The sequence below is a fragment of the Panthera tigris genome, chromosome E2 (genome assembly GCF_018350195.1).
Source record: "Panthera tigris isolate Pti1 chromosome E2, P.tigris_Pti1_mat1.1, whole genome shotgun sequence".
Lineage (NCBI taxonomy): Eukaryota > Metazoa > Chordata > Mammalia > Carnivora > Felidae > Panthera > Panthera tigris.
In genome coordinates this window covers 7,313,776-7,341,364 of record NC_056674.1, presented here as the reverse complement: position 1 = coordinate 7,341,364, position 27,589 = coordinate 7,313,776, and the positions used below count along the sequence as shown (strand labels likewise).

At 48.9% G+C, this 27,589-nt stretch overlaps 2 protein-coding genes across 5 annotated transcripts; both read left to right on the top strand.

The window, feature by feature from the left end:
- On the top strand, nt 1–9,349 carry LOC107178933 (myeloid cell surface antigen CD33-like). Of its 3 annotated transcripts, none has more exons than XM_007074206.3 (7): nt 1–413; nt 474–851; nt 990–1,268; nt 1,498–1,545; nt 3,228–3,324; nt 3,614–3,695; nt 8,885–9,349. In XM_007074206.3, the coding sequence occupies exons 1-7, from the start codon at nt 374–376 to the stop codon at nt 9,047–9,049; spliced, it is 1,089 nt and encodes a 362-aa protein (XP_007074268.2). In that variant the 5' UTR covers nt 1–373; the 3' UTR covers nt 9,050–9,349. The 3 variants fall into 3 exon arrangements, 2 of the variants coding, with proteins under 2 accessions (XP_007074268.2, XP_042826307.1); XR_006212122.1 differs by adding an exon at nt 3,897–4,035 and having other exon boundaries at nt 335–851; nt 8,885–8,915; XM_042970373.1 differs by having other exon boundaries at nt 335–851.
- Nucleotides 9,350–19,526: 10,177 nt separating this feature from the next.
- LOC102966690 (sialic acid-binding Ig-like lectin 5) lies at nt 19,527–27,589 on the top strand. 2 transcript variants are annotated; one of them, XM_007074205.3, is made up of 9 exons: nt 19,528–19,765; nt 19,851–20,255; nt 20,429–20,707; nt 20,901–20,948; nt 24,198–24,455; nt 24,536–24,820; nt 25,133–25,232; nt 25,524–25,605; nt 27,337–27,589. In XM_007074205.3, exons 1-9 carry the CDS (start codon nt 19,729–19,731, stop codon nt 27,508–27,510), a joined length of 1,668 nt encoding a protein of 555 aa, XP_007074267.1. In that variant the 5' UTR covers nt 19,528–19,728; the 3' UTR covers nt 27,511–27,589. The 2 variants fall into 2 exon arrangements, with proteins under 2 accessions (XP_042826284.1, XP_007074267.1); XM_042970350.1 differs by lacking the exon at nt 20,901–20,948 and having other exon boundaries at nt 19,527–19,765.

Genomic DNA, 27,589 nt, shown 5'->3' with positions numbered 1-27,589 from the left:
TAGACCATGCTGCTCAGACAAGCACCTCAGATGGGAGGATCTTAGGAGACTCACTGTGTCCCATGCCTCATATGCTCTCAGAGGTCCTGGTCCAGGCTCCCGTGGTGGAGGGAAGACTGGAGATGGGGGGCAGGATACAGGGTCTGTTCTTGGTCTCCCCTCCCTGGGTGGGTCTCCAGGGTCTTGGACTGGGAGTGCGGGGGTCACAGGCTCTGTGCAGAGAGGGGGTGAGCTCCGCAGCGGCAGTTCCCCTTTTGTGAAATCGTGAGACCTCATGCTCCTCCCCAGCTTCCCGTGGGTCCTCCTCAGCTTCCCTCCCTCTGCCTTCCCTTCTCCTTCACCCACAGGAAGCCCAGACACCCTCTGTCTCTAGATGCTGCTGCCACCGCTGCTGCTTCTCCTGCTATGGGCAGGTGAGTGGGCTGAGGGGAGAGGGAAGCTGGGGACTGCCGCTGACCCTGCCTTCTCCACAGGGTCCCAGGCTCAGGATGAGAGATACTGGCTGCAAGTTCAGGAGTCACTGACAGTGCAGGAGGGCCTGTGTGTATACGTGCCTTGCAAATTCTCCAACCCCATGAGCTACTTGACTAGCCCTGTTCATGGCTACTGGTTCCGGGAAAGGGCCCACATATATTCGGATGCTCCAGTGGCCACAAACAACCCAGATCGAAAAGTACAGAAGGAGACCCAGGGCCGATTCCGCCTCCTTGGAGACCCTCGGGACCGCGACTGCTCCCTGGACATCAGAGATGCACAGAGAAGGGACTCAGGGACGTACGTCTTTAGGGTGGAGACAGGGATTAATATAAGATATAGTTACAGACAGAATCAGCTCTCTGTGCATGTGACAGGTAAGGAGCACACTGCAGGGGAGGCCACAGGGGAAGGATAGGGGTCCCGGGACAACCTTGACCGAAGCCTGAGGCTTCTTTTAGGGTGTCACCTCAGACCCTCTTTCTGATCCCTGTGTCTCCCCCTCTCCTCACCAGCCCTCACCCACACACCTGACATCCTCATCCCTGAGACCTTGGAGTGTGGACACCCCAGGAACCTGACCTGCTCTGTGCCCTGGGCCTGTGAGCGGGGCACACCCCCCATCTTCTCCTGGATGTCAGCGGCCCTCACCTCCCTGGGCCCCAGGACCCACCTCTCCTCAGTGCTCACCCTCACCCCACGGCCCCAGGACCATGGTACCAACCTCACCTGTCAGGTGAAGTTCCCTGCAGCTGGTGTGATGGTGGAAAGGACCATCCAGCTCAATGTCACCTGTGAGTGTAGGGACAGGATGACCTGAGTGCCTGAGGGGGTGAGGGGCATGAAGTCCAGGTTCTGGATGCTGATGCTTTAGTCCTGGAGGCCTGGCTGAGGAGGGGACCTCGAATGACTCAAGTCCTGTCCCTCCTGTGTTTCTGTGGCTTCTGGGGGTGGGAGGATGTCCACATGCATCTCACATCACCCTTCCTCACTAAAGAGGGAAATCCTGTCCTCCCATCCTAGGTGCCACACAGAACTCGACAGCTGATGTCTGCCTAGTGGATGACAAAGGTGGGAAGAAGCCTCCTGTCCATGGAGCACTGACTAGCAGTTTCTTTCAGAGCGGGACTTTCAGAGTCAGTGGGTAGATGTGTGGTGGGCTGTAGTTAGACATGAGAAACCCCCTCAGCCCTCCTCTCTCATCCCCTCCCACTCTGGTCTTGCCAGGGTGACCTGCTATTTTCTCCCCACCATCTTGAGTATACTCTTTATCTTCCTCCAGTCATTGAAGGCCTTGGGGCATTTTTAGGAGACTTTATTTTTAGAGGGGGGGAGTTTTAGGTTCATAACAAAATTGAGCTGAAGGTAGAGAGATTTCCCCCAAGCCCCTGCTTTTGTATGCATAGCCTCTCCACTATCTGTGTCCCCCACCAGAGAATACCTTTGTCACAATCAAACCTACATGTAATTGCTTTTATCACCGAAAGTCCATAGTTGACATTAGAGTTCATTCTTGGTGTTGTGCATTCTATGGGTTGGACAATTTATAATGACATGTATCCATCTAGTGTTATCATGCAGAGTAGTTTCACTGTCCCCAAATGTCTCAGGGACATTTTTTAAAAATTTTTTTTTTTAACGTTTATTTATTTTTGAGACAGAGAGAGACAGAGCATGAACGGGGGAGGGGCAGAGAGAGAGGGAGACACAGAATCTGAAACAGGCTCCAGGCTCTGAGCTGTCAGCACAGAGCCTGACGCGGGGCTCCAACTCATGGACCGCGAGATCATGACCTGAGCCGAAGTCGGCCGCTTAACCGACTGAGCCACCCAGGCTCCCCCCTTTTTTTTTTTTTAATTTTTTTTAACGTTTATTTATTTTTGAGACAGAGAGAGAGCATGAACAGGGGAGGGGCAGAGAGAGAGGGAGACACAGAATCAGAAGCAGGCTCCAGGCTCTGAGCCATCGGCCCAGAGTCTGACGCGGGGCTCGAACTCACGGACCGTGAGATCGTGACCTGAGCTGAAGTCGGAGGCTTAACCGACTGAGCCACCCAGGCACCCCTCCGGGACATTTTTTGACTGTGAATCCTCAGCTCTCACCTTGACCTCTCTCTGAGCCCAGCCTTTCCCTCACTGTTCTATTCCCATTGGCAGTGACATCTGGTTCCCACCTGGACAGTGAGCTCCTTTTGGACTCTTTCAGTGCCCACCAAATGGTTGACAGAGACACATCCCTCACCCTGGGTGTGTTGGGCTCACAGTATATATACTTGGCTGCTTCCACCCACTTCTGGAAGCATAAGAGACCACCTTTGGCCCTGAGACAGGGTCAGTGGAGGCCAGGAGAGGAGATTCAAACAGCTTCCCTGGAGAGAAGGAAGGACAAGATCTTTCCACATCCCACAGAGACATATGCTGTGTGCATACGTCTCTCTCTCTGGCACACCCACGGGGCCCAGAGCCCCACGGACCTGCTGCAGACAGATCTGGGATCTGCTGCAGAGAAGAACCTGGGTCCTAGAAAAAATGGTAGTAGCTGAACAGGAGTGTGAGGGCTAGATGATGTCACACAAACCATGTCCTTCTGGTGGAGGCTGAGGTCCTACAGTGGGTGGGAGACCCTCAGGGCTGAACCCTGGATGGGAGGGGACGAGTACCCCTCTCAGTATGCTGGAGTTGTCAAGATTGGAGTTGACTCCAAGTGTCTTGCTTGTCAAGATTGGAGTTGACCCCAAGTGCCTCTGTCTACAGGGAACCTGGAAACCAGGGCAGGAGTGATTAAAGGTGCCATTTGGGGAGCTGGTGTCACCACGCTGCTTGCTCTCTGCCTCTGCCTCATCTTCTTTGGGTGAGCTGTGTTGATGTGGGCGAGAGGGGAAGAAGCGGGACCTGCAGGGGTTGTGAAGCCCTACAGCCAAGGGCGAAAGGTGCAGTCATGGTAAGAATCCAGCTGATACCACTGGGCCAAGCATGAGTGTGTTCCCAGCCTTGGTCCCAGAAGTCCCGGAGCCGGGGCACCTTGTTACAAAGTCTTGATATGAAGGCTTCTGGGCTCACTCCACCGTTGACCTGCCATAGTAGCTCACTCCAGCCTCAAGAGAGTGACCCTATGTCAGAGACCCTGGTTCTCTCATCAGAGTGAAGACCTGTAGGAAGACAGCATCCCGGAGAGCAGCGGGCGTGGACGACATCCACTCAGTTGTAGGGCCAGCTCCCCTGGTGAGTGATGTGGGCATCCTGGTGTGCAGATTCTCCTCTGCATCTCCTGGGGTGGCGCACAGCCATGCTCCATTCAGCACATCCAGAAATGAGCTCATCACCTTCCTGCTTAGTTGAAAATGTAGGTTTTATTATTATTCAGTGTCTGAGGCCAACAGATCAAGGGGTGATTGCCTCTGAAAAGGCACTCTGTTACTCAAGTTCCCAGGAAGAAGGACACATGATCACATACAAGACCATACGGACAGGGTTGAGGTCGGCCAAGAGGCAGAGGGGGCATAGAGAGACACAGATGGGAGCCTTTATTGGAGTTTCCACAGGAAAGGCATGCTGAGAAGGGGTAAGTAAGTTTAAGATTGGCTAGTTTGAATCATTTCAGCAAGCTCCGGGGTGTTGGGTCCGTCCCTAGTTGCTTGGTACTTGGCCCTGGGGTGATTAGGCAGAAGAATAGTGACCCAGAATGTAAGAGCTGGATAAAGGAGGGTTTGGGTGTGAGATTTGGATGGATTGGTTTGCATATGAAAGAGATGCTTGCAAGGCAAGTCCTTTAACATCTCTAGAGATTGGCTAGTCCTGGCAGGGGCAGTTCCTCTAGGATTAGCAAGGCCCCAGATGCCAAAGCATCACAAACATATGGTTAATACGCTCCTAAACACACTCTTCCTGCTGATCACCCACCTCCCTGATGGCACTTGTGTCCCTAATACCCTGCCAGCGACCCAACCCTGTCCCACCCCAGCCCTGCACTTCTCACACCAATGTGCTGCAGGGTGTGCAGTCCTGTGCTTCTCCTCAGTACAGCATAATGCATCCACTCCCTTTGAGCTGAGCTCCCCTCTTAGTCCCTACCCTGCTGCAGCCCTCCCCGCTTCTCCTCCCTGGCACGTTAGCATCACCTCCAGGCAGAACCCTTGTCCCACATGACCAAGTTTGAAAAGCACTGCTTCTCCACACTGCTGCAAGTCGGGTGCCCACACAACTTGGTATGAGATTTGGGGCAGGAAACCCAAGGTCCCCTTCAATGCTTCTGTCTCTCCGACACCAGCCTGCTCACTCGCCTCAAGCATAGCGAGCGTTTTGCATCTCAGAATCATTCCTCCGCTGTGCTCACCTTCTCATGTGTCTGTGTCAATCTGCCCTAGTCCTGCTCATCTCCAAGCTCTAATTTTCATTTATTCATTTAAAACTCTAAGGTGGACACCACTGAGGTTTCTGAGTACATGATCTGCAATCACCTTGCCTTCATTCATTCCTTTTGCAAATATCTTCCACTTGTCGATTGTTCTGCATACTTGGGAAATATCTCTGTTTTTACAAGTACGTATGTTACAAATATAAAATGTCCCTGCTGTCAAGGACTTACATTTATTGAGGGGTGTGTGTGTGGAGAAAACAGTGGACATATAGGTAGTGAAAATATGCAAGAAATTGTCAGGAAATAGTGCTATGGAGGGGCATTAGATGGAAGAATGAGAGGTGTCAGTCCTGGCACTGGAGTCTTTGAGAAGACACCCACAGGAAGTGAGGGAGCACAGCGTGAACCCTGAGAGAATCACTATGGCTCTAAACAAGGTTTGGGGGTCCTGAGGTTGGGGCATGCCTGGTGTGTGGGGAAAACAGCAAGTTGGACAGTGTGTTTGAACAGAGCTGTGTGGGAGGGGGGCAGTGGGTAATGATGGGTAGGAAATGAAGATGGAGAGAGGCATGGAGGCTGCAGATATTACAAGGCCCTGCAGTTCACCATAATTATCTTTGTATTTTGAGAAGGGTGATAACGTAAAGGAAAACCACACAGAACTACTACTCATCCAAAATACCTAACTTCTTACTCTTTTGGTCTCTAAATGTGTGTGTGGTTTTCACCACACCAAATAATTCTCTCTGACACCATCCGGATGTCCTACTGTACAACTCAACTCAATTCTGACACTATCTATCTGGAGCTAGCATCACATCCCACAGATAAGGGCTCAGCCCATAAGACAGCCCCACCGCCCTTAAGACACCAACCACAAGTTCAAGTTGTCACTTGTGCTTCTAACCAACCGGCCATAAATCGGGTGTTCCCACGACCCCCTTCCTCGGTTTCAATTACTTTGTCAGAGAGGCCCACAGAACTCAGGAAAGCATTTTGTTTACTGTGTACCAGTTTATTATAAAAGTATATGATGAAGGATACAGATGACCATCCAGATAGAAGAGATGTGTGGAGCTCCCAAGTTATTTCCAGGTATGCCACCCTCCACATATTCACTAACCCAGAAACTCCCTAACCGCCACCCCCATACTATTGGGATTTTTATGGACATAGACATGATTGATCATTACTTCTATTTCCCACCCCTCTCCCCTTCCTGGGGGATGAGGACATGGGGCTGGAAGTTCCAAGCTTCTAACCGCAGCTTTGTATTCCTGTGACCAGCCTCCATCCAGGAGCCAACCAAGATTTGCATCATTAGAACAAAAGACACTGCTGTTGTCCAGGAAATCCCAAGGGATTTAGGAACTCTGTGTCAAGAACCAGGGTCAAAGACCAAACATTAGACCAGAAGATGCTCCTAACACAATTATCACTTAGGAAATTTAAAAGGGTCTTAGGAAATCTGTGCAGGAACCAAGGGTAGATCTCTTTCTCTCTCTCTCTCTCTCTGTCTTCTGATATATATTTATCTTTTATTATTTCACAGACATGAACTGATGCTCATTTTATTTTATTTTATTTTATTTTTTTGAACTGATGCTCATTTTAATGGGATCACTCTGTCTGCTGTGCTGAGAATACCTATATCAGGCTAGGAAAAGAGGACACCAAATAAGGAAGAAACTCAAGTAATCCAGGCAAGAGATAATGTAGGCTCCCATAACAAGATACTGTAGACTGAGTGTCTTAAACTACAGAAACATATATTTTGTTATGCTGGAAGTCCCAGATCAAGGTGATAGCAGGGTTAGTTTCTCCTGAAAACTCTCCCCTTGGCTTGCAGATTACTACCTTCTCTCTATGTCCTCACGTGGCCTTTTCTCTATGCACACACGTTTCCAGGGTCTCTTCTTCTTATGAGGACGTAAGTCATTTTGGGCCCTATCTTAATGACCTCACTTAAACCTAATTACTTTTTTTAAAGCCCCATCCCCAAATATAGCGCACTGGGTGTTAGAGCTTCAACATATAAATCCAAGGAGATACAATTCAGTCCATAAGACATAGTCCGATGGGTAACAATGATGAATCAGGATTTGCTAATGGAATGGTAGAGTATGTGTGTGATGTGAGCGGAGATAGTTCACTGCCTCCACCACATGGATGTGATAAATGCCAAAAATGACTCCACAGATGCCGTAAATATCCACAGGTGTCCATGCATGTCCAGACATGTGAATAGATGTCATAAATACCCATAGATGCCCATACATGTCCATAGATACCAAAGATGACTCCGATGTGGTTGCCTTGAGCAACATAAATAATTGAACTACCAATTCCTGAAATTGCCATCTCTGCGGGAGTATATTTCTCAGGGAGGTTCAAACTTTATTTTGGTTACTATAAGCTTCAGGTGCCTCTGAGATGTCCAAATGAAGAAGACAAGTTAGATGGCAAGGGTCTGGAGCTCAGGAGAGGGGTCCAGGTAGGAGGCACAGAGATTTGGGGAGCATACACACCAAGGTCTGATAGGGGATGAAGCCACAAGGAAGAGAAGAGGTCCACAGACAGAGCCCCGGGAGAGACAGGGATACAAGGTGAAAACAACAAGAAGACCACTGAGAAAAAAAAAGAAATGACAAAAAGAGTGTAGATTTGGGTCCTGGTAGCCAAAGGGAGATGAAGTTTCAAGGAGAAGAGAACGCTTATTTGTTTCAAATGGTAGTAATCCCAGTAAGATCAGTTCTGAGAAATGACCATTTAAATTTAGCACATGGTGTCACAGTTAATCTTGAGAAAAGCAGATATGGTTGCCCAGTGGAGGAAGTTTTCTTGATTGGAATGAGTTCAAGAGAAAATGGGAGGAGAGGAAGTGCAAATGCTCTTGAGAAATGTTGCCATACATCTTGAGAAATTAATCTGCAACAGAAAATGGTCATACTTCTACATCCCTTGGAACCTTCTGGGTGATAGGAGCATCTTTTGTTCTAACAAGGTGACTCTGGGTGGGCTTCTGGATGAGCAGATCACAAGAAAGACCAAGGCATGCTTAGAAGCTCAGTATTTTCATCCCCACTCCCCATTATCCAGAGAGGGGCGAGATGCTAGAAATGAAATTAGTGATCCATCATGTGTATATGATGAAGTCTCCATTAACATCCCAAAAGTATGGAGTTCAAGGAACTTCCAAGTTGGAATCTTCCAACACGGAGATGCTAGGAGTACATCTGGAGAGGGTGTGGAAGCTCCTGCCACTCCCCACCCCCCCCCAACCTCACCCTAGGCACCTCTTCCATTTGGATGTTCACCTGTGTCTTTTATCACATCCTTTTATAATAAGCTGGTAAACATCAAACTGCTTTCCTGAGTTCTATGAGCCACTCTAGCAAATTAATGAAACCTGAGATAGGTGTTATGGCAACCACGAATTTATAGCCAGTTGGTCAGAAGCACGGGTTACAACCTCGGCTTCCTATTGGCAGGTGAATTGGGGGTGAGGTTAGCCTTGTAAGACTGAGCCCTTAATGTGTGAGATCCGGCATTATCTCTGGGTAGGGAGTGTCAGAATTGAAGTGAACTGCAGGCCACTCAGCTGGTGTTGGAGAATTGCTTGCTGTGGGGAAAACCCCACAAATCTGGTGTCAGAAGTGTTGTGGATGTAGGTAACAGTGTGAGAACAAAGGAGACATGCCCAGAAGAAAAGTCAACTTTTCATAAACACCCTCCTGCGTGTCCCGTGCCAGAGTGACCAGGGTTGAGTTCATGATCAACAGATGTGTGGCCTTGGGTAGCACCTAACCTCTCTGAGAATTAGTTTCTCTCTATGTAAACTATTTTCCGCATAGGTCTGAGTGAGTGCTCAGTAAAATTTGAAAGCAATCAATAGTGTTATATTTGCTAAATAAGAAATGTTTGATAAAAGACTGGAAGAAAGAGCAATGTCCTATCGAATCAAATTCACTTCATGGACCCTCTGCCTTCTCACCTTACCCCCCCACCCCACCCCAAGAGCCCTGCTCTGAGCCCTTCTTTGCTCTCCACACAGGGTTACCAGCAGGAGTCTGAGCCAGAACTCCCTGCTGAGCCCACAAGCTCTGCAGGGGTGCCCCCCACCTTGGAAATGGAGGAGGAACTGCATTACGCCTCCATCAGCTTTCACAAGATGAAGGGGAACACCTGCACAGAATATTCAGAGGTCAATACAAAGTGACGAACCACCTGGAGCAAACAGCCTCAGAGGGAGCGTCCATATCCTCTAGGAAGGGGGAGCCAAAGGCTGGTTCTTGGAGACTTAACATCCCCATAGGCAATGGACTTATAAACTACTATATGTGAGTTTCTTGCTGTATTGGAACTAAGGCTTTGCAATCAGAGAGGCCTGGCATGGATTCAAGGCTCTTTCATTTATTAGCACTATGATGTCAGGCAAGCCACCTTACTCCTCCATGTCTCGGTTTTCTGCTTTACAAAATGGATGTAAGGGCTTCCACGAGGATTAAAGTGCATATGGAAAACACACAGCACAAATCCTGCTGCGTTGTGAGACTTTGGTGCACATTGGTTCTTTCCCCCTTGGACAGAAAGGTGTCAGTGACATTTCACTTAGAGGCTGGATATGTTCTGTCCCGGACACCACATCAGCAATGAGTCAGCCTCACTCTGTACTCGAAACCCTCCCATGTGGCAATCATTTTGCAATGTACACATATATCAAATCATTACATTGTACACTTTAAATTTACACAATGTAGGGGCACCTGGGTGGCTCAGTCGGTTAAGCGTCTGACTTCGGCTCAGGTCATGATCTCACAGATCATGAGTTTGAGCCCCACATCGGGCTCTGTGCTGACAGCTCAGAGCCTGGAGCCTGTTTCGGATCGGGACTGTTTCGGATTGTGTGTGTGTGTGTGTGTGTGTGTGTGTGTGTGTGTGTCTGCCCCTCCATGGCTTGCACTGTCTCTCTCAAAAATAAGTAAACATTAAAAAAATAAATAAATAAAATTACACAATGTTGTGTGTCAATTATATCTTAATAAAGCTGGAAAAAATAAACTCTATATGCATACATAGTACTTAATGGTAAATATTACTGAATATTTATCAGACGAAGAAAACCCTCCCCATGGATCTCTTCCCTGACTTGGCCTCCAGCATCATCCCTCTCCCCTTCTGAGTCCTCCCTTTCCACCCTGCCTGCTTCCTACTAGTCCTGGTAGAGGCAAAATCACATATTAACATTTACAGAACCTCCTAAAAATCAGGGCTGACCACAGTCAAAATACCTCTCCATCTCCTCAGCCCCAAAGACTAATTTACAAGCCTCTAATTTGACTTTCCAGATCAGGGGGCAGGATTTTTTTTTTTCAGAGGGGCAGAGAGCATATATTTTCGGCTTTGCAAGCTGTATGGTCTCTATAGCAACTATCCAACTCTGTGTTTATAGTGCAAATGCAGCCATAGACATGCTAGAAATGAATTAAAGTGGATGTGTTCCAACAAAATTTTATGTACAAAAGTAGGCAGCCCACTAGCTATAGTTTTTTGACCTCTATTACAGGTTGGTTTTTTTTAACTTTTATTTATTTTTGACAGAGTCCTATACAGAGACAGAGCCTGAGCAGGGGAGAGGCAGAGAGAGAAGGAGACACAGAATCCGAAGCAGGCTCCAGGCTCTGAGCTGTCAGCAGAGAGCCCAATGCGGGGCTTGAACTCACAAACCATGAGATCATGACCTGAGCCGAAGTCGGACGTTTAACCGACTGAGCCACCCAGGTGCCCCAATTCCAGGTTGTTTTTAATCTTTCCCAGTCTATTTGTGCATCTCCATATCCTAGCTCAGCGATCCTTCATATCATTCTCTAAGTGTTCCCTTGCTTGCGCATTCCTCACCATCTTCTTGCATCCACATTTCTCCTCCAGGAAGACCCATCACTAGGTCATCATCTATTTGGCACCTTCTTATCCTCAAAATAAACTTTAAAAAAATAGATGTCAGGGTTGAGATGGTTTTAATCTTCCTCCTAAAATAAGTTTTAATCTTCCTCCTAAAAAAAATAAATATTTTACTTAAAATAAAAATCATCTTGAATAAAACAGTCCCAAACCCCCCAGTAGCACCGAAACCATGTCAAAGATAAAGCATAATGCCATAAAATCATAAAGTAACACCTAAAAACAAATGGAAGATTTTGGTGTGGTGTGAAAAAAAATGTCTGTGGCCTAACTCTCTCTGCCTTACATCCAGGAGGGACAGCTGAGTCAGACTTCTGTTTATGTTAATGTCAAGCTGGGTGACATGAGCCAACCATCTGTTGAAAACATTAAAAGTTAATGGTTAGATTTCCAACCCAGACAAGTTATCATCAACCCATCATTCCTCCCTCCACTCACAACTAAAATTCCTGTAAGTTGTGCAAGAACCAAAAGAGGATTCTGAAACATTGTGAGTACAAGGTGAATTGGCTTGGGACCCCAGGACTAGGGGAACAACACAGAGGCAGAACATCTCAGTCCCCAGCCACCCACCCCCACCTATCAGAGGAAAGACACTCAGACCCATTGTTTCCCAAGTCCTGACTGAGAAACAGGAGGCAGCCAGGTAGGCTCATTTCTCTCCTGGGTGGAAGGGGAGCTCTTCTGACAATCAGGCAGGACCACCACCACAAGGGGAATCAGTTAGAGCTGGAAAAAAGTGTCCAGAAAGTGCTTACCTTCCTCATCAGACTTGAGATATCTCCTGCTTAGAAACGCTGAGGCAGATGGACAGAAAGGGACAAAGAGATCCAAGCACGCTGTCTAATACTTCTGACCCTGACGCTAAGTTCTCCTTTGTCAAATGTGAAGACTAGCCTCCTCACTTTCAGAAGGTGTGTGTGTGTGTGTGTGTGTGTGTGTGTGATGAAGTAAGCTATATTAAAGGAGCAGTACAGAGGCCAGTAAGCAGAGGGCCTTAGCAAGAAGGCTCAACCAAATGGGGCAGACAGACGTCATCCACAGGAGCAACAATGCCTGAGAGTGAACAGGAGAGGTCGCAGATGAAGGAGAGAGAGGCCAGCACCACTCACTCTTGACTGTCTGCTCCTCTGGCTCCATCCAACTCCACCCACTTGACCTCCTGGCCTTAAAGTGGAACATAAGCATCTGGGTCAAGCCCTTCTGCTGAGCTGGGAGGTACCGGAGCTCAAAGTGCGACCCTGTTTCAGCACCACGGACAGCACCAGCTCCCCTGCCTAGGGCTCTCCAGGCGTCAGCGTCTCCTGGTGGACGGAGAGCGCCCTCCCGGAGACCCATTTTTCAGCCCCCAGTGCAGAGTGGGAGGAGCCCAGGGAAGGGTCTGGTGACATCCTAGGTCAATGATGTTGGTCAGGTATGTCTGGGACCTCGTAGTGTGTGCTTCCCTCATCAGACTCGGGCGCTTTGTCCCAAAAAGGTGTTAACCGGGGATTAGGTGCTGTCCTGAGGTGAGGTTTAGGCATGGGTGTCTCCAGTAATTAGATGGAATAATAAAGCCAGTCTTGGGAATTTCTGGCAAGAAAGTATTAATCACTCAAAGAGGAGGTTCTTATGGTATTTAGACCTGTTGTAAGACCTTGGGAGAAATAAAGTTTCTGTTTAATTTTGTAGCTGTCTTCCTACCAAGCCTGAATAACTTCAGAGATGCTTTTTTTTTTTTTTTCTTTCTCCATTTAAATTGTTTTCACTCTTTCAGTCTGGGGTGGGTTTTTCCTTTTTCCATGTTTCCTCACATTTCTGTCTGGGAGCCTCCTTGTCCCTCTTACATGGTCTCAACCACTCCAAGGCTCGCACCTCAACTACTGCCCCGACAACTCTTACAGTTACTAGCCCAGGATGTCTTGAGCCCCAGAGCTGGGAAGTAGCAGGAAGCCTGGGTCCTCAGCCTGGTGTTGATAGGGTTGGAAACAGGAACTTAATGCCTGCCCAAATCCCCTCATATGTTCCTCTTTCTGGTCCTCACCCTGCTCAGGAGTGCCCACATGGGAGCTGGCTTCCTCCCCTGTGGCCCCTCCAGGGTCTACTATACCAGGCAATCAGGCTCCTACCCAGGCAACCCCTTATCTGAGTCCCCCAAACACCAGAGCAGGGTTCACCACTATTCACCCACACAGCCAGCATTCTACAGGACACTCAGGTTTTCACAGGCAGAGTTGGAAACTTCTAGAAAATAAAAGATGAGAAGAACTGGAGATTATTTGCCTCTTAGGATAAGGTAAAGTCCTGGACATGGGAGTCCAAAGGAGGGGCCAGACATGGGGACACTGTAATCATTGTCTCCCCAACCTTTCTCTCCACCCCTCACCCACCTCTGCACAATAAGGAGGCACTTTGCTGATTTCTCTCTGCCCCTGAACACACACAAATGAATAAACTTTTGTTCACCTGTCACTTCTGGTCTCCCAAACTATTCCCTATGGTTGTGAGTGAGTAGATGCAAGGAGAGGAAAGTCATTTTATACGTCATCTTCTTCACCAAAATTGAAGCTATACTTTATGCAAGATTCTACCACTTGTGTGTTTACCTTTATATAAATATTGCCACTTGACACATATTTATCACCTCCTATAGAATTTGTCATTACTGGGTGCAAACCAAGTCTACAACTGCTTGTGAGAAATGCACATTCTTGCTCCCAAGGACTCACTTTCTATCTTGGGAACAGAAATACACAGTCAAGGAAATTCATCTTCTCACCTGCTTCCTGCCCACCTCCAATCTGTTCTGCACAGAGAAGCCGGAGAGAATTCTAAAAGCCCAAGTGTCATTTCCAGCTTCTAACCCTCCATTGGCTCCCAGTTGCCCAAGTGGAAATAGCAAAATCCTTTAAGATGAGCTCAAGCTGTTACATGGGCCACCTTACTTGGCTCAGGGCGGGCAGAGACCAGTTTCTAATGCCTACAGCACACCATAAGCCAACAGCCAACACATGCACAGAAGCACAGACTAATTTATTTATTCTATCAAAGAATAAAAATTTTTTAAAAATATTTATTTATTTTGGGGAAAGTGCAAGCTGGGGGAGGGGTGAAGAGAAGGGAACAGAGGATCTGAAGTGGGCCCCACACTGACAGGCTGACAGCAGGCAGCCTGATGTGGGGCTTGAACCCATGAACTGTGAGATCATGCCCTGAGCTGAAGTTGGACACTCAAACGACTGAGCCACCCAGGCACCCCAGAGAATAACATTTTTAAAGGCAACATCATGACCCTCACATAGATATAAAATAAACATGTGTTAAAGATTTTTTTAGCACTAGGTGTTGTATGTAAGTGATGAATCACTAAATTCTACGCCTGAAACCCATATTGCACTGTGTGTTAACTAACTAAAATTTAAATTTAAAAAAAGAGATTTTTTTTATTTTGGCAAAAAAAAACCCCACACACACTATCAGATCTAACCTCTTAACAAAATTTTAAGTGTACATTAGTGTTAATTGTAGTCACTATGTTGTAGAACTTTTTCACCTTGCATGATTGAAACTTTATACCCACTGAACAGCATTTTATTTAATTCATTATGAACGAGGGGACCAGGCAGAAATTAAAGATGCACAAATTTATATGGGGTAAAGGAATATTGAAATGAATTTGTGAAGCATGTATAATTTGCTTGGTAGGAAGATTCAGGTCCCCCACCCCCACCCCAGCCAGGCAGAATGTATATGCATGTCTGTGGACAAGAACTGTTTGCATTGTTATTAGTTATCTATAAATCATAGCATTTAAAATAGTTCAGAGAGGGGTGCCTTGGTGGCTCAGTTGGTTAAGCATCCAACTTACGGCTCCCGTGAGTTGGAGCCCAGTGTCGGGCTCTGTCCTGACAGCTGAGCCTGGAGCTTACTTTGGATTCTGTGTCTCCCTCTCTGTCTGCCCCTCCCCTGCTTGCTGTCTGCCTCTCTCTCTCAAAAATAAACAAACATTAAAAATAAAATAAAATTTGGGGCACCTGAGTGGCTCAGTCGGTTAAGTGTCTGACTTCAGCTCAGGTCACGATCCCACGGTTTTTGAGTTCGAGCACCATGTCGGGCTCTGTGCTGACGGGTCATGAGCCTGGAGCCTGCTTCGGATTCTGTGTCTCCCTCTCTCTTTCTGCCTCTCCCTCTGCTCATGCTGTCTCTCTCTTTCTCATGCTCTCTCTCTCTCAAAAATCAATAAATGTTAAAAAAAATTTTAATTAAAATTAAGATTAAATTAAATTAAAATAAAATAGTTCAAAGGCAATAAAATGCTAGAATCAGATAACCCCGAAAGGGTATGCTTTAAAGAATACATACTTTTTGGGGCGTCTGGGTGGCTCAGTCGGTTAAGTGTTGGACTTCGGCTCAGGTCATGATCTCACGGTTTTTGAGTTCGAGCCCCACGACGCGATCTGTGCTGATGGGTCATGAGCCTGGAGCCTGCTTCGGATTCTGTGTCTCCCTCTCTCTCTCTGCCCCTCCCCTGCTCATGCTCTCACTCTCTCTCTCTCTCATGCTCTCTCTATCCCTCTCAAAAACGAATAAATGTTAAAAAAAATTTTTAATTAAAATTAAATTAAATTAAATTAAATTAAATTAAAATAGTTCAAAGGCAATAAAATGCTAGAATCAGGTAACCCCAAAAGGGTATGCTCTAAAGAATACATACTTTTTGGGGCACCGGGGTGGCTCAGACGGTTAAGTGTTGACTTTGGCTCAGGTCATGATCTCCCGGTTTGAGAGTTTGAGCCCCACATTGGAATCTGTGTTGATGGCTTGGAGCCTGGAGCCTGCTTCAGATTCTGTGTCTCCCTCTCTTTCTGCCCCCCCCCCCAACTTGCACTGTGTCTCTCTCTCTCTCCCAAAAATAAACATTAAAAAATTTAAAAAAAAGAATACATACTTTTTCATTGGAGACAGCCAGCAATCTTATTTCACTTATTCTAAATGTTCTTACAATTCTTTTTTTTAATGTTTATTTATTTTTGAGAGAAAGAGACAGAGAGGAAGCAGGGGAGGGGCAGAGAGAGGGAGACAGAATCGGAACCAGGCTCTGGAGCTGTCAGCACAGAGCACGACGCTGGGCTGGAACCCACGAACTGCAAGATCATGACCTGAGCCAAAGTCAGACGCTCGACCAACCAAGCCACCGAGGTGCCCCAATTCTTTTTTTTAAAGATTTTATTTTTTTAAGTAATCTCTACACTCAACATGGAGCTCGAACCCACAACCCCAAGATGAAAATTCACGCGGTCCACCAACCGAGCCAGCCAGGCACCCCAGCATCCTTACAATTCTCAAAGCAAGTATTCATTGATCCCCTAATGTTACGCCAGCCATCTTTATAGTCAGTGGATTCAGCAGTAGATGGGAGATACAAGTTCCTTTGTGAAGCTTACATTTTAATGACAAGAGAGACAGACAATAATTAAGCAGACTATGTGTTATATTGATCCATGATAAGGAGTTTGAAGAAAAACCAAAGAGAAAGATATATAGGGGATATGAAATGGATTATACTCTTCAATATGTTGTCCGTGGATGTTATCATTGAGAAACTGACGTTTGAGTGCACACACATATACACACACGCACCACAAGCCTTTATATAGACACATACACACAACTATGCACACACAGAGGACACAGACACACATACACACAAATACAGACACGCATGTACTTCAAAGATACATATATAGAGATCACAGACACAGCTCAAAATACACAGAAATCACACACACATATATACAGACACAATACAGAAATACACACAAAAACCACAGACACACATAGATACACAGACACATACACACTTCAAATATACACAGACACACATACCTCAGACATGCACACACAGACAGCAAACACAGACACACACATATATATACACAAACCAAAGAAACACACACACAACAGAGGCACACACAGAGACTACAGACACAAGTACACATGCATATACACAGACACATACACTACAAATACACAAACACCACAACCACACAAGATGAGGCATTAGCCACTGACTTCTCACCCAGGGAGCTTTGCTCTGGGAAGGCTGGGGTCCTAGTTCTCAGACCAGACAGATCCAATGTCCCAAAAGAAGAGAAAGGTCGAGGTGCCCTGTGACTCTGTGCCACTTTCTGCCATGTGGGCCACCTTTTTGTTCTCGTACACACCTCCCCTGCCCACCAACATCACCATCCACCTGTCCCTGCTGTCCTTGAATCAGCAGATCCAGAGACCTCACCAGCCCAGCTGCTGGCCTGTGTCTGGAAGAACTGAGGCCAATCACCAGGGAATGGACAGGGAAGATGGAAACATCTCTTGGTCTTTGGAAGATGGACACGAAGCCAGGACCAGTGAGAAGCAAAGTGAAGTCACCTAAAGGGAGCGGGGAGTGAAAGAGCAGGGGGCAAAAATGGCTGGGCTCTGGGGTCATGGGCCAATGTGGGAGGCCCAGGTGCACTACAAAGTGTCTCTGCTCTCAATCCTTCTCTGAGGGCCCCATGGGGGTGTGAGAGGAGTTCATGGGACATACTAGGAGCCCCCCAAGTGTGCTTGGAAAGATCTTCCCATGGTCCTGGGCCCATCCCAACCCAATAGAACATCTTTTTGGATACTCCAGCACCTTCTACCTGGACTCTAGGCTCCCTGAGGAAGCCCTTGGGGTGTCTTCCTGATAACTTGGGTGTTGATGAAGAGACCTGGTCAGAGGAACCAGGGTCCCCTGCTTGGGACACCTATGAGCTTCATTGGCTGCAGAGCTCATCGGGTGGTTCAGTTACCGTTCTCTTTCCCAAAACAGAAGGAGGAGGAGGAGGAGGAGGAAGAATGGGGAGGAGAAGGGGAGGAGGGAAGGAAGTTAGGAGGAGGGGGAGGAGGGGGAAGATGGGAAGAGGAAGGGGAAGGAAGTTAGGGAGGAGGAGTAAGATGGGGAGGAGGGGGGAAGGAATATGGAGAGAAGGGGAGGAGGGGGAAGAAGATGGGAGGAGGAGAAGGAGGAAGATAGGGAAGGATGGGAGGGGGGAGAGAAGGAGGGGGTGAGGGGAGGAGGAGGAGGAGAGGAGGGGGAGGAGCCGAGGAGGGGGAGGAGAGGGAGGAAGATGGGAGGCGGAGGAGGGGGTGGGGGAACGTGGTGATTCAGGAGATCAGACTGGATTTCTTTGGCCCCTGGAGCAGAGACCTGATGACTGACATGCACAGGGGCTGACCAGAACATAGCCAGAGCTGCAGGCAGACCCCTGCTGCAGAGACCACCTGCTCTCTGGAATAAGACAAGCCTGCCTCCCAGAAAACCCTTCTCACCCTCCAGCTCTGGCTCAGCTGTCCCATCGTCCAGGCACATCCTCACCCCCTCCTCCAGGCTCCGACAGCCCCATCCTCCCTCCTGGGTCAGCCCTGTCCACCCCAGGCTGTGACTCTGTCTCTGATTCCCCCGTCCTGGCCCTGGCTGTTGCTCCCCCAAGGTCAGCCTTAACTCAGCCCAGCCTCCAGGACTCCCTGCTCAGAAGACGGGAGCAGCTCAGCCAGCAGAGGGACCAGCTGGAACAGAGGCCCACAGAGCCTGTCCTGTCCTGGGGAGAGAAGGGGAAGTGTGGCTGGGGTTAAGTAAGAGTGAGGCAGAGATCCGAGCACAGAAGAGACCGTTACCAAATCTGTCCCTTCCCTTTTCCTCCGTCTTCAGATCAGCCCTCTCCTACAGGCCCGCCACTGGCCACTGTGCGGACTTTGCCCAGCGTGGGCCAGACCAGCCTGCTGGGAGCACTTTTCTTGTATGAACACATCTGTCTTCTCAAAAACCCCATGTACTGGTTTGCTAGGGTTATCACAGCACAGTACCACCAAGAAGCTTTAGGGAAGGGTTGACCACCAGGGGCTTCTTACTAAAGGCAGGACTCAGAATGACCACTGAGGAATGGACAGGACCAGGCATTTGACATGCAAGATGGCCACACCCGCATCTGCCGAAAATGCCCACCTCTGTCCTCCTGTGGGATTCTCCCCCAAAGTATTGACTGTGATCCTTCCATGGGACTCCTGAGGAAACTGAGGCTTGGAGGCTAGGAGGGCCAGGCACACCTGGGCATTCTCCCTCACCATCATGCTGTGCTATCATCTTGCAGCAAATGCCCAATTCCCAGGCATGGCCTGGTGCATGCAACCCCAGGAAAGCCTGGGGCAGGCAGCTATGAGCTGATTAAGAAACTCAAGATCCCCCTCGGAGTCCTGGTCCCATCCACTCTGGCCATTCAGACCTGGGAACTCACCTCCTAGCTACACAGAGCAATGGGGTTTCCTACAAACCCCTGCCTGTGTTCTTACCAGCTCACGCTCTACCAACAGGAGCTCGCGTGGCCTGGAGTGTCTCTGTCTTTTTGGGTGTTAGGGAAGTTTTCAAGACCAGACACAAAGTCTGACACTCTCCCCTTTGACCCCACTCCCCTGAAAGGAGATGGTGATGATGCAGTTGTCATGTTCATTCATTCATTAATCATCTTCTCCCTCACCTGGGGTGTGTGTGTGTGGGGGGGACCTGTCCCCGTCTTTCTTGCCTCAAGCTTCCCCTGTGCAGAGTGGTTAAACCCCTTCCTGAGCCCCACAACTGGCAGGACTGACCCTCTGGGCTTCTAGAAGTGTCATTGTCCGGGTAGTGCCTGCCCTCCTGGTGGGGACAGAGGGGCAGGAGGGACAGGCCACGGACAGGGACCGGGGTGGGGGGCAGTGGATTGCTGGAACCCCATCTGGAAAGTAGGAGTGGTTAATCTTTAAGGGTCACGCCACCTCCGAGAGCATGCTGGAGACAAGTTCCTCTTCTATGGGCAGTCACTTTTCAGACATCAGCCCTGGGCTTCCTATCGGGGCTTCCTCCCCATCCTGTAACACCAAGGCACCACAACTCTTACCCCACAGATGCCACCATTGCTGCTGCTGCTGCTGCTGTGTGCAGGTGAGTGGGCCAAGGCGAGAGGACGGGGCCGGAGGCGAGAGGACCGGGCGGGCAGGGGCTGACACTGACCCTTGATTCCCCACAGGGTCCCAGTCTCAGGATCCCAGATTTCACCTGCAAGTGCAGACACCCATAATGGTGCAGGAGGGTCTATGTGCATTCGTGCCCTGCAGTTTCTCTTACCCCCCAGTCCAATACACTGAGGAGGACCCAACTCACGGCTACTGGTTCCGGGAAGGGACCAATACAGTACAGGGTGCTCCAGTGGCCACAAACAACCCCAATCGTGAAGTGCAGCAGGAGACCCAAGGCCGTTTCCACCTCCCTGAAGACCTCAGGGACTACAACTGCTCCCTGGACATCAGAGACGCACGGAGAAGGGACTCGGGGACATACTTCTTTAGGGTGGAGAGAGGGTCTTATGTGAAATACAATTACATAGGGAAGAGATATCATTTCAAGAACTACCGGCTCTTCCTGCATGTGACAAGTAAGGAGTGGGGTCAAAGAGAGGACATGCATGGGTCCTGAGGGCCCCAGGGCAGGTCCGGGAGGGGATCCCCTGATTTCCATCCTGGCTGGGAGGAAACGGCTGGCCTAATATAGAGGCTGCTTCTGGGGGTTCACTCAGGGCCTGGGTCTCTGTCTCTCTTTCTCCCTCAGCTCTCACACGGACACCTGACATCCACATCCAGGGGCCCCTAGAATCTGGCCAGCCCATGAACATTACCTGTAGTGTGCCCTGGGCCTGTAAGAGGGGGACACCCCCGATCTTCTCTTGGATCGGGGATGCCCTCACCTCCCTGGGCCATGGGGCACACTTCTCCTCGGTGCTCACCCTCACCCCGGGGCCCCAGGACCATGGCACCAACCTCACCTGCCAAGTGACCTTCCCTGGAGCTAACGTTAGCACAGAGAGGACCATCCAGCTCAACGTGTCCTGTGAGTGCCGGCCAGGACACCAGGGTCCCTGAGGACAGTGGGTGCTGGGGGTGGGGGAGGCAGGGTCTAGAATTCTGGGGAGGAAGGAAAGGAAACTCGCAACTCCACCCTTTTCCTATTTCTGTAGTTTCTGGGAGAATAGGGCCAACCCTCATCTTCCTGTCTCTGAAAACAATTATGTCTATCTGTCCAGATGCGCCCCAGAACCTGACCATCAGTGTTTTCCCAAGAGAAGGCACAGGTAGGACGCAACCTCTTCTCTCAGGCTTTGGCGGAAGGGGCATCTGTCTCCACCCCTCAGAGCAGAGCTGGGGTTTTAGAACCCAGGTGGGAGAAAGGCTCAGGCCAGGTGTGGGGTAGCGGAGGTGGGACAGCCCCCCCACTGGATCCTCAGCTTACAAACTGGCTTCCTCCCACTCCTGACCCTGTTCCCAAGGGGTTTTGCACAACCTCCATGCCTGATGGGTGTGCCGCTCCCTGGTGCGAGGGCTGTGTCCTCCTCCCAAATCTCGCCCTGTTCCCTTAGGATCTGGACCCTGCCTATTCCTGCAGTTTCCTTCAACATTCACATGATATTCTTTAAAATAGTAAGCATAAAGTGTGTTGGTCTGCTCAGGCAGCCAGAACAAAATACCACAGACTGAGGGACTTCAGCATCAGACATTTATTCCTCACATTTCTGGAGACTGGCAAATATAAGGTCAAGCTTCCAAGGTTCCAGCCAATATGGTTCCAGGGGAGAGCTCACTCCGGGTGAGAGGGGTTGCTTTTCGGCCGTATTTTCTCTAGCGCACCTGAGAGAAAGACTGCTTTCTGGGGCACCCGGGTGGTTCAGTCGGTTGGGTGTCCGACTTCGGCTCAGGTCATGATCTTGCAGTCGTGGGTTCAAGTCCTGCATCAGGATCTGTGCTGACAGCTCAGAGCCCGGAGCCTGCTTCAGATTCTATGTCTTCCTCTCTCTCTCTCTCTCTCTCTCTCTCTCTCTCTGCCCTTTCCCTGCTCATTCTCTCTCTCTCTCCCTTTCTCTCTCAGAAATAAATAAACATTAAAAAATTATAAAAAAAAAAAAAAGCAAGAAAGAAAGCTGTCTGGTGTCTCTTCTTATAAGAGCACTAACCCCATCCGGAGTGCCCTACTCTCATGACCTCATCTAACCCTATCACCTCCCAAAAGCCCATCCAAAGGGCTCCAAATACCACTGTATTGGGGGTTAGGGCTTGGACATTGAGCTTGAAGGGAACCCATTCCAGTCCCTAGCAAAACTGAATAAGAATAAAATACTGTTCAGCACCTGTGTATCTCCCCTCTTGGTTATCTTTCTAAATGTAATCTACGCATCTCCATTTAAAAGCACACACATACATACACATCATATTGTATACGCTGCTCTACATCTTTATTATTTTTTTAAGGTTTTTATTCAAATTCCAGTTAGTTAACGTATAGCGTAATATTAGTTTCAAGTGTATGAAATAGTGATTCAACACTTGCATACATCGCCTGGTGCTCACAAGTGCCCTCCTTAATCCCCATCACCTATTTCCCCATTGCCCACCTCCTCCCCTCCACTAACCATCAGTTTGTTCTCTATAGTTAAGAATCTGTTTCTTGGTTTGTCTTTCTCTCTCTTTTTTTCCCCTTAGCTCGTTTGTTTTGCTTCTGAAATTCCACATATGAGTGAAATCACATGGTATTTGTCTTTCTCAAACTGACTTATTTCACTTGGCTATTATTTTTTATAGACTTTTCACCATGGCATAATTTTAGGTTTATATAGTACACAGAGTTTCCATAAAGCCCTCACCTAGCTTTGCTTGTTGTTAAAAGTCTTACATCGCCATGATGCATTTGTCCCAAGTGACGTTAGTCCATGACTGTCTGTGAGTAATAGGAAACCTTCTTCATGCTTACTGACGACTCCATGGTCTTCTAATTCGAAGTATATTACAATGTAAAGTACTTCATTAGTCCCCATTGGTGGAAAGCCACGGTGTTTCCAGACTTTTGATAAGACACATAATACTGCAACAAATAACTCGTACAAACATTCCCCATATGTGTACATGTGTCTATAAGATAATTGTCTCAAGAAGAAAAGTCCCAGATCAAAGGGTGTGTTTGTAATTTCTACAGAGACTGCCAAATCATGTGGTATGGAAGTTGTTCTGTTTATAATCCCAAACTGCTGAACATTGTCATTTCATCCTTGCTGATATCTTAGGTGAACTCACTGCCATTTTAACTTGAATGATCATTTTGTAAACAACGTTGTGTATGTTTCGTTACGTTTAAGAATCATTTGTATTTCTTTGTGGACTTTTTCTTAGTGATTTGAAGAAGCTCTTTTTATATGAAGGAAATCAGTTGTATGTTAGTTGAAAGGATTTATTTGCAGCCTAATAATGGCCTCTTTGACTTAGCATGTGGTGACTTTGTTAGGCAAAAACATGTGTTTTTTTTTTCTTTTGAGGGGAAGTGTTGCATTCATTGGTTTCCTGGAGTTGGCTTTCACTGGTAGGCGGGAGCTAATTGTGTCCATGCTTCCTCAACTCTGGGTTCAGTGACATCTAGTTGGGTGCTAGAAATTGGCCGGGAGGGATGTATTTAAGGAAATTGGCAAATGGAAATTACTAAGGAAATTGGCAAATGTCACAAGTCAGGGTTGGTTTTTTTTTTTTTTCCCCTCCCCTCCTCCCTCCCCAATGAGCTGGTTGTTAACCATTTACCAGTAATGTTGTGTGTACCAATATTTCCTTTCAAACCTCTGTCTTTCTGTCATCTAATATTACTTTTTTAACCTCCAGAAGCCTCGTATGTAAACACTCCCAAGCATACACATTCACTCAAGCCTTACAGGACTATTTGATTTTCCCTGACGTGCAGGGCCTTCTCACGCCCCAGCCGTAGCTGCATTTTCTGTGTCTGCCTCCCTCAATTGCTCTTCCTTACCAGCATCATCCTCCAGCCAGCTCCCAGCCCCTCTCCTGCTCTGCTGTAGGCTCTCCTCCTCAAGGAAGCCCTCCCTTCCCTGACAGTGTCACTGAACTCCCATCCTCAGGGCTCCCTCCGCACAACGGACCCCTGTCACAAAACACATCACAGTGATTTGGGGGAATCTCGCTCACAAGACTGTGAACCCTCAGACCCGGCTAAATGAGACAGGTCTTTGTGAACTTAGTGAAAGACAGAACGGCCAGGTTCTTAGAGGCAAATCTGGGATCTGTGTTGGCACAGATGGCTGAGGTAGGTGGGTGAGAAACAAGGCAATTCAGATGAATACAAGAGGGATTCTTAGAAAGGCTGTAGTGCCCACTCCCAGCTCTGTCCCCTTGGGCTGACCCCAAACGTAAGAGCCCATCATGCTGTGGAAGAGAAGAAACAGACTTAAATGATGTGAGGAAAAGAAAGAGACAGAGAGAGACACATACAGAGACGGAGACAGAATACCCCTGGTGAGGGCCGGGGCTTAACTTGTTCTCTGTCTTGTCAGCACCTGAGGCTCTGGGCAACGGTTCATCTCTCCCAGTCCAGGAGGGCCAGTCCCTACACCTGGTCTGTGACCACAACAGTAACCCTCCTGCCAACTTGAGCTGGACCCGGGGCAGCCTGACCCTGAAGCCCTCACAACCCTCAAATCCCGGGGTCCTGCAACTGCCCCGGGTGGAACTGGGGGACCATGGGATATACGTCTGCCGAGCTCAGCACCTGCTGGGCTCCTTGGAAGCATCCCTGAGCCTCCTTGTGAAGAGTGAGTTGCAGCACACCTGGGAAGGATGCCTGGGTCCTGGGAGGTGGGGCTCCTCTGATCCCTCTCTTGTCGTCCTGCAGAACCCCCGAAGCTGTTTGGTCCCTCCTGCTCCTGGGAGGGTGAGGGGTTGCACTGCACCTGCTCTGCTCAATCCCAGCTGCCCCCCTCTCTGCACTGGCGGCTGGGGGAGGGGCTGCTGGAAGGGAACCACAGCAATGCCTCCTTGACGGTCACCTCCAGCTCCGAGGGGCCCTGGGCAAACAGCAACCTGAGCTTCATGGAGCCGCTGGGCTCCAGCCTCAGACTCAGCTGCGAGGCCAGGAATGTGCATGGGGAACAGAGCGCCACCATCCTGCTGTTGCCAGGTCAGGGGGCTGTGTCGGGGTGAGGGGAGGGTGATGCCTGGAGGAAGGAGGTGCACGAGGCAGGATCAAGCAGAGAAGTGCTTCTGACTCTGGGCCAAGGGGTGCCAGAGGTCCAAGTCACCGGAAGGTTGGTGGGGGAGGGGCTGGGGGAATAGGTGGCTGGGATCCCGTAGAGGGACAGGGGGACAGAGGAGCCAGTCCTGGATAGAAGTGGGCACAACCCGGGGTCATGGATTCCAGAAGGCTGGAGGCTTAGGTGCCTACTTCTACTTCATGGTGCTGGAGTTCACCCCGGGTGCCTCTTACCTGCAGGGAGACCAGGGCCCAGGACAGGTGTGCTTCAGGGGGCGATCGGGGGAGCTGGTGTCACGGCCCTGCTTGCTCTGTGTCTCTGCCTCATCATCTTCTTTGCGTGAGTGGTGACCCCGGTTTGGGCGAGGGCCTCATGAGTTTGGGTCAGGGAGGGGACTCAGAAAAACCTCCCAGACTCAAAGCCCAGAGCTGGAGGAGCGCAGTGGGTTGAAGCTACATCAGGAATTCAGCCTCCTGACCCCTGGGCCAGTAGTCTGTTCCCCATATGGGGTGGGTGGTTGCCGTCTGCAAGGAGGGAAGATGTGTTCTCATTGTGGTCCCTGCAGCCAGACAGTTCCGGGGTCCCAGCAGTGAGCCAGCCAGGCTGAAAGGCCCTGATCTCTCTCCTCAGAGTGAAGACCTACAGGCAGAAATCAACCAGGAAAGCAGTGCACAGGAATGACGTCCATCCCACATTGAATACAGTCTCCCAGGTGAGTGGCGTGGGCATCTTTCTATCCGGTGTCCTGGGCTGGGGCATGAGGTGGCTCACTCAGCATGCCAAAAGATGAGTCCCTCCCTGACCACCCCTCCCCCCACCAAATTTGGCCCTCTCTTGGGATTTCTGGCTGCTCTCATCTCAAAGACTGGAGAGACACCTTTTCCTCTCCCCTCTCCTCCATTTAGACCCTTCCCTGCCGAGCCCCCACTGTCTCCCTCTTGGGGCACTGGCCTCACTCTCCACAACTCCACCTCTCCTCCCAAGCTTTAGGCAAGAAATTCCCAAACAGCTGTCACCCCTGTACCTGCGCCCCCCCCCATTGTCTAGATCAGCACAGTCCAACAAAAATATAATGTGAACCATGTGTGTAGCTTAAAAGTTACTAATGGCCACATTTAAAAGGTAGAGAGGGGCACCTGGATGGCTCAGTCGTTCAAGCATCTGACTTTGGCTCAGGCCACGATCTCACAGTTCCTGCATTTGAGTCCCATGTCGGGCTCTGTGCTGACAGCTCAGAGCCTGGATCCTGTTCAGATTGTGTCTCCCTCTCCCTCTGACCCTCCCTCCTCGTGCTCTGTTTCTCTCTCTCTCTTTCTCTCTCTCTCTCTCTCTCTCAAAAATAAACAAACACTAAAAAATTTTAAATAGAGAGGAGCATGAGATCTATTTTAATATGTTTATTTAACCCAGTATATTCAAAATATTACTTCACCATCACATCATCAATAATCAATGTATAGGTTATTAATGAGATAGTTTGCACTCTTCTTTCTTCTTCTTCTTCTTCTTCTTCTTCTTCTTCTTCTTCTTCTTCAATTCTTCTTCTCCTTCCTTTGGTACCAAGTCTTTGAAATCCAAGGTTTATTTCACACTCATGGCACACCTCCATGAGGAACCGCCATGATTCACGTACTCAGTAGCCACATGTGGCTAGGAGTGACAGTATTTTACACGTATTTTACACAATTTCCTTGGGCTGGTGTTCTGTGATCTGTCCCATGCCCTCAAAAGGAGCTCTCTATCCCCAGGCAGGACTCATTCTCTGTGACTTTGTGTGTTTGCATGCATGATTTCCTGTGTCCCTCCCCATTTGTACCAGCCAGACCCCTAATCGCCTTTCACACTCCAGTCTCAATATTCCCCTGCCTTATGCAGGGAAACTCATCATGCCTCCCTGTAATAACCGCAGGCCTGTCCCCAGCACCCTGTGAGCCTCTGGGTGGGGGCGGGAGGTGAGGCAGAGCTCCTACACGCCTCAGTGATTCTCACCCACACCCTTAGCACCCTTCTTCTGCCCACCAAATCACAATGTGCAATTAGATAATTTGCGTGTGTGTGTGTGAGAGAGACAATGTGATACTGTCTCCTTGCCCTCATAGGCAAAGTCCTCTCTTGGGATTGTCTGTCTGAGGTCAGATAGGCTATCTGAGGTCAGAGATGGTGTGTCCTAAAGAGTTTCTTGACCTTGCACACTCTGTCTATAAAATGGAATGACAACAGTTATATCATCCATAGGGGAGTGGTGGGGGGATTTGCAAGGAATCAATGCCATTATGATGAAAATTTGTTAAAGCTACAAATGAATGAGTGAGTGAGTGAGTGAGTGAATGAATGCTCAGGAAATGGGCATGAAGTGGATAAATGGTTAAGTGTTCCCCAAGCCCCTACTTCCCTTCTCCAGACCCAAAGGCCAGCTCAAATGCCTTTCTTTCCTCCCACTCAGGATCACAGCCAGTCAGACAGCCGGTCAGACCCCCTTTCCCCAGCCGCAGTTGCCTTCCCCTCAGAGAAAGAGGGGAAGCTCCACTACGCTTCCCTCACATTCCACGGGCTGAGGCCACACAACTTTCAGGACCGGGAGACCACCGAGTATGCAGAGATCAAGACCCAGAAATGATGACCCCACCCACGGCCCCCCTCAGGAGCCCAGACAGGGCATCTCTGAGGAAATGCGTGTCAGGCATTGATGTTTTTTA